This window comes from Triticum urartu, chromosome 5A (genome assembly GCF_056163025.1).
Source record: "Triticum urartu cultivar PI428250 chromosome 5A, HENAU_Tu73, whole genome shotgun sequence".
Classification (NCBI taxonomy): domain Eukaryota; kingdom Viridiplantae; phylum Streptophyta; class Magnoliopsida; order Poales; family Poaceae; genus Triticum; species Triticum urartu.
Genome location: NC_141877.1, coordinates 31301592 through 31307226, shown reverse-complemented (window position 1 = coordinate 31307226; position 5635 = coordinate 31301592). Strand labels below are relative to the sequence as shown.

Sequence of the window (5635 nt, the reverse complement as noted above, 5' to 3'; positions counted from 1 at the left end):
GTCTATTCTGTAGTCTGTACTGCGTCTGTGAGTTGCTTGCTTCTCCCGGGACCGAGCTCCAATCGGACGGCCGGATCGCCCAGGCCAGCAGATCCAACGGCTGCCCTCCCCCGCCTCCGGCCTGCACATGCATAAGCTCAGCGCCGCCGCCTCCCTCGCCTACCGGCGCAAGAAATCTAGATAGCTAGCAACGCCGCGGCCTCCTCCAGTACTGTCCTCTCCTTCAACCAGCAAAAGCCATGGCGACCGAGCCGGCGTACGCGCTGCCGATTAAGTCCGGCAAGCTGGGCTTTGAGGGCCCACAGGAGGTGCTGCACAGGGTCCGCATAACCCTCTCCTCCAACAGCGTCAAGAACCTCGAGAAGGGTATGAACGTACGAAGGCTTACTTCCTTCCTTCTTCTCTTCTTGTTGATCTGATTGTTCCTTGTGCTGGCAACAAACAGTGTGCTCCGATCTGGTGAAGCGCGCCAAGGAGCAGCCTCTCAGGGTCAGGGGCCCCGTCAGGATGCCCACCAAGGTGCTCAACATCACCACCAGGAAGTCCCCCTGTGGAGAAGGTGAATACTCTGTGGTATTGCCTCTCTCTGGTCTCTGTTGTATCCCATTTGCTTAGTAGCTTTCTGTTGTATATATATATGGTATTACTTGGCATGCTCACGATAATACCTCGTTGATGTGGGTCAGGAAGTGTCTATGGATTGTTGTTGTTTGCTTAGACGATAGGACTGAATTCAACTCATGCAGATGAGGCAAAACATTTAGACAACTGAGATGCATGCTTTTGGGTCTTTGATGTCTCTAAATTGCACTCATGGCATCACCGTATTGTTCTGTTATTGTGTATCTAGAGTTCTAGACATGCTTAGCTCTGTTTGTGCGGTGTAATATTAAGTTCAGTGGAGTTTGTCGGATGAACATATGAAGGAGATGCTACTGAGATGTCACATCAAAATATCTTAAACTGAGCTTTTCAAAGTTGATGCCTGGTTTGTCTAGTGCTAGTAAATTTCTTACCAGAAGAGTTGATTATTGTTGTTTATTGGCCGTCCTACGGAGAGATCATCGGTTTTGACTGTGTGCGTCGAATGATGTAGAGGCCGGGGTACTCCCCTTTCAGAAAAAAAAAGGATCATTTGTTTATCAGTTGGAACTCATCATAGCCAGATTATCCTGCTCTTTGTGAGTTACTCTTGGTGTGATGGTAGATTTTGTACTCTGCTTAATGATGGGCTGGTACATTCTTGTTGTGTGGGAGCTTTCGGCACTGGGTATGTCCTTTTTTATGGGCTGGTCAAATGGTGCTAAATCAAGTTGTTTATGAGATTCTCTTTTGAGGGTTACAAAGTCGAGCTTTTTAAACTTATCTTCCAAACATTTGCCCCTTCTAGTATAAAGAGCCATTGAGGTGTTCAATCTCTGGATGCATGTTTATAATTAAACCACGCGTGTATTACCATATAATTGTCACCCTGTGAATAATAGGACTACTTGTTAGTCCTGAGCAAATGATGATTCCACATGATGTTTCTGATACATTTGATGTTTCAAAATCGAGATTTAATCCCTTGCACAATCTGTGTATAGGTTACTGTCTTGTTATTCCTATGTTAATTAATGCCAGCTTTTCTTGGTACAAAACAAGGTACCAACACCTGGGATCGGTTTGAGATGCGGGTGCACAAGAGGGTGATCGACATCATCAGCTCCCCAGACATCGTCAAGCAGATCACCTCCATCACCCTCGAGCCTGGCGTCGAGGTCGAGGTGACCATCAGCCAGTAGTCATCCCTCATGCTACCCTACCACAACAGCGCCATCTTTAATCTGTTGTTACAATGGGTGGAGACTGGAGAGACACCAGTGAACCAAGACGTTTTTGAGACTTTGTAGTATGAGAAGTAGTTTTTGTATGGCTAGGTTTTTGTTATCATGATTCATAGTACCTACTATTGATTAAGTCATTGTCTTGGATTTTCACGTCGTTATTACAGCATCTCCACAATTTGGTAGCGTTCTTGTTTGGGTGTCAGTTTTGAAATTTTCCATTTTTCATTTTAGGATATATATATAGGACTTGCCTTTGCTACATGTTTGTGGATGCATACATGGCATCATTTCAATGCTGTTGTTCTAAAATAGGGAGAAATAACAAGAGCTAGCTGTTCAATTAACATCCAAAGAAAAACACTAGCAAATGCTGGAGGGGACACCAACCACCATTAAGCACATCACCATGTACTCTTACATAAGCCTACCAATTCATGGGCCAGTGCATTACTTCCTCTTATAATGGCCTTCACGCCTTCCATAGGTCATTTACATGAGCAATGACAGGAAAGAGAACTGATTTGTTATGCATGCCCGGCTGAAGCATCTCACATACAATTTCAGCTTTAAAAGTAACTTCATGTACACGCATGCGATGTAATCTTTTGTTGCCAAACCAACTTGGCAGCAGGATTTTTTCTATTGGCACAGAGCAAGGCAAAGGGAGTAAGGGACAACAGAAACGCAGAGCATCGACTAGTAATTCACAAAGTATATATTCCCATTTTCTCTGTTTTGAGAAATTTACATTCAGAAACATCGAACAGCGTCGCTTCCACAACCACCGAAGCTCTCCAGTTTCCTGAGACACTAAAGCATGGCACAACAAATTCTCCCTGATGTAATGTCAATGCAAATCTTCAGGGACAAAATCCAAACCGTCTAACCGATGTGCATTGCATAGGTCAAAGACAGGAGAAGGAAACGTATCCTGACATATTCAGACATATTCAGGCATGTTAAAAACACAATATCCCAGATGAGGTTTGTCTTGACAATTCCACTGTCCTGGGTAAAACAAACCCAATATCACCGCAATGATTTAACCAAACATTCAACAGTATGGAAATCCCGAAACAGTCCAAGCTTAGCAAGCATGTGAGCCTCCATGAGCCGTGCTGATAATTGGTGTTCACACTGGAAAATAAATTGACAGAAATTTAGAATAGGATTTTCAGCAGGCATGATATTGCAACTGCAGACGCAAGTGTTCAATGGTTGTTGTCACAACAATAATGCTCAAATATCGTCTTCACCCAGAATGAAAAGCTATAAATGACTATGAAAATACGATGCTAGCGATAACTTGCATTGTCAGACGGAGAAACATCTATTGGGAACATCACAATGGAAGGATGCCTTCCAAAATTCCAGTAACTAAATGAGACGCTTTGAAAGGTGAATCGTGCATTCAATGCATTGTTTCAGAACACAAGTAATCTGGCACATGGTTTAGATCAAGAAGATGCCCATGTAACCATCCAAGCTTCAAACAAGCTCATAGATATGTGTCCAGAGCTAACTAAGTGTTAAGCTGTAGTTTTGTAGTACTCCCTTTGTCCCAAAATAAGTGTCTCAATTTTAACTTTATACTTGTACTAAAATTGAGACACTTATCTTGAGACGGAGAGAGTATTTGTCTTCAGTTAAGTGTACAATTTAATTTAGCTGTCACTCTGTTTTCAGTAGCCGTGCTTGGACGAAGTCTTGAGTTGGTTGTATCCACTCTTCACGTCCTGCACACGTTCAGCACTTGCACTTGTCTACAGTCCTGTATAAATAAATACCTTGTAATCACCACTTCTACTGATCAATGCAAGAGTTAAGCTTTCTATCATGGTCATCAGATGCATTCGGATGGTTCCTGTCCGCTCGTGCCTCCGGCGACGGCCAAAGCCCTGCCGTCGGCGACCGCACCCTCGTCAGTTGTCACCGCCCTCCTCGCCAGCATCAGCGACAAATTTGATAGACTTGCTTTTGTGGTTCCTGTACTTCGTCACCACCACCATTCTCCGAGGAATGGCAGGGAGGCTGATGTACATTGGTGGTTGCTAGACTTGATAGGATGTTAGAACCTAACTGGAATGGGGAGGCTGATGTACCAGCCCTTGTGGCTGCTCCGTGCTTTGGGTGATTCAGCCCAGCACTGTTAAGTTAAAAGCAATGTTTTTTTCTGAAAAAAAAACTCTTAGTAGATGTACTTGTGGTTATGCCTTAGCCATTCACACTTGTATAGTTGTTCTGATGCCTTAGTTACATGCTTGCTGACACAGTATTAGCTAGTTAGTCTAGCAATAGTTTTTAACAATGGAGCTGGCATAATTGTATGGCGTATGTTATGTTCGACTCATTAACTAGAACTTTTTTTATTTCTTGGTTGCAGGATCCAAAGAACTAGCTGGACTGGACTCTAGATCACGGGCAGTTTAGTCTTCGAAGTTAATTAGGATGGCTAAATTACATTTCAGTTTTATTTGATGGATATTTTCTATCAGAATTATGAATTGTATGAATCTACATATTATACGTATGGTTTTGAATATTGTAATTGAAAGCTTGTATTTTTTTACGGTTGCAATAGACTATTACCACAACCCACTTTTGGTTGCCACATGCTACCACCACTAAAAATATAGTGTTGCATCATATCTCAGTTGCTACGCCTATCTGTTTTGTTGCACTAGGATGTTGCAATGGAGCACTTTATATTGTTGTAATAGTTTGGCGCCACAAAAAATTTCATGATGCGATAACAGTTTGGCGCCACCAAAGTAAGTTTGTTGAAATAGAGCATCGCCACGGAAAGTTTAAATTGTCGCAATAATTTCTTGCTACAAAGATGTTACTTGTGGTGATACCTATTTGTCACCATCAAAACAAGTATGTTGCAATTTCCTGTTACGACGATTGGAATATTTGTTGCCAAAAGTTAATGCCACAAGCGCAGTGGGTCGTGGCAATATGCCTAATGCCATGAAAACAAGAATTGTTGTCATAGGTTATTGCCACAATTATAGTGGGTCGTGGCAACATACCTAAAGCCACAAAAACAAGGATTGTTGCATAGTTTGTTGCCACAATTGACTATTGCCACGAAAGAGTAATGCGCCACGAAATGGCCGTCGTTGGCATAGGTTGTTGCCACAAATGTCTATCGCTACGACATATCAGTCTCCACAATTCATTACATGTTGCATTAAAGCTATCTCCACAAATCAAATTGTGGCATCAGGTGAGTGCTGCCACGGGAAAACATGTGGCAACTTCCCGCATGGATGTTGCAATAGCACACTTTGTTGCCACAATTATTTTTTTGTGGTGATAACCTATTACTATGTGTCCAGTCGCAACGGCTGCCAACGAATGTCGTTTCGTGGCAATAGGTACTTATCGCCACGAAACAACATGTATTGCAACAAACGGTTTTGTTGCAATAGACCTGGATCCTTGTAGTGTGGAACGTACCGACCATTAGTCTGAATATTTTTTTGCTACATCAGTGTTTGTCTAAGATACCGCAGCATCATTGGGCCAGTGATCTACTTGGGTTTGATTCCCGAGTTGAATTCAAGCCCAGGAACCAGAACATTGGCGCGGACGCTCTCTCACACCACAATGCCAAACCAGGAATAGTTATGGTGCTATCTTTCCCTCGGTTCAGCTTCTTCGATGAACTCCGCCGCTACAGCCGTCGACCCAGCTTGATCTCGTTACATGCACGCATCGAAGCCGGTGAGCTCAAGGCACCATGGGGTTTGGTGGACGACTTGGTCACCTTTGACCACCATGGGATCTGTTACCACGGG

The 5635-nt window shown here is 43.2% G+C and overlaps 1 protein-coding gene across 1 annotated transcript; it reads left to right on the top strand.

Annotated features, from left to right (window-relative positions):
* The first annotated feature begins 239 nt into the window (after positions 1–239).
* Positions 240–1784, top strand: LOC125506681 (small ribosomal subunit protein uS10-like). The gene is made up of 3 exons (XM_048671437.1): positions 240–366; positions 446–559; positions 1645–1784. Exons 1-3 carry the CDS (start codon positions 240–242, stop codon positions 1782–1784), a joined length of 381 nt encoding a protein of 126 aa, XP_048527394.1.
* Positions 1785–5635: the final 3851 nt, after the last annotated feature.

Bases quoted from the DNA above. Each gene is read 5' to 3' on its own strand.
- LOC125506681 (XM_048671437.1), top strand. From the start codon at position 240: ATGGCGACCGAGCCGGCGTACGCGCTGCCGATTAAGTCCGGCAAGCTG. The intron at 367-445 runs GTATGAACGTAC...GGCAACAAACAG, and splicing joins CGTCAAGAACCTCGAGAAGG to TGTGCTCCGATCTGGTGAAG. The intron at 560-1,644 runs GTGAATACTCTG...GTACAAAACAAG, and splicing joins GAAGTCCCCCTGTGGAGAAG to GTACCAACACCTGGGATCGG.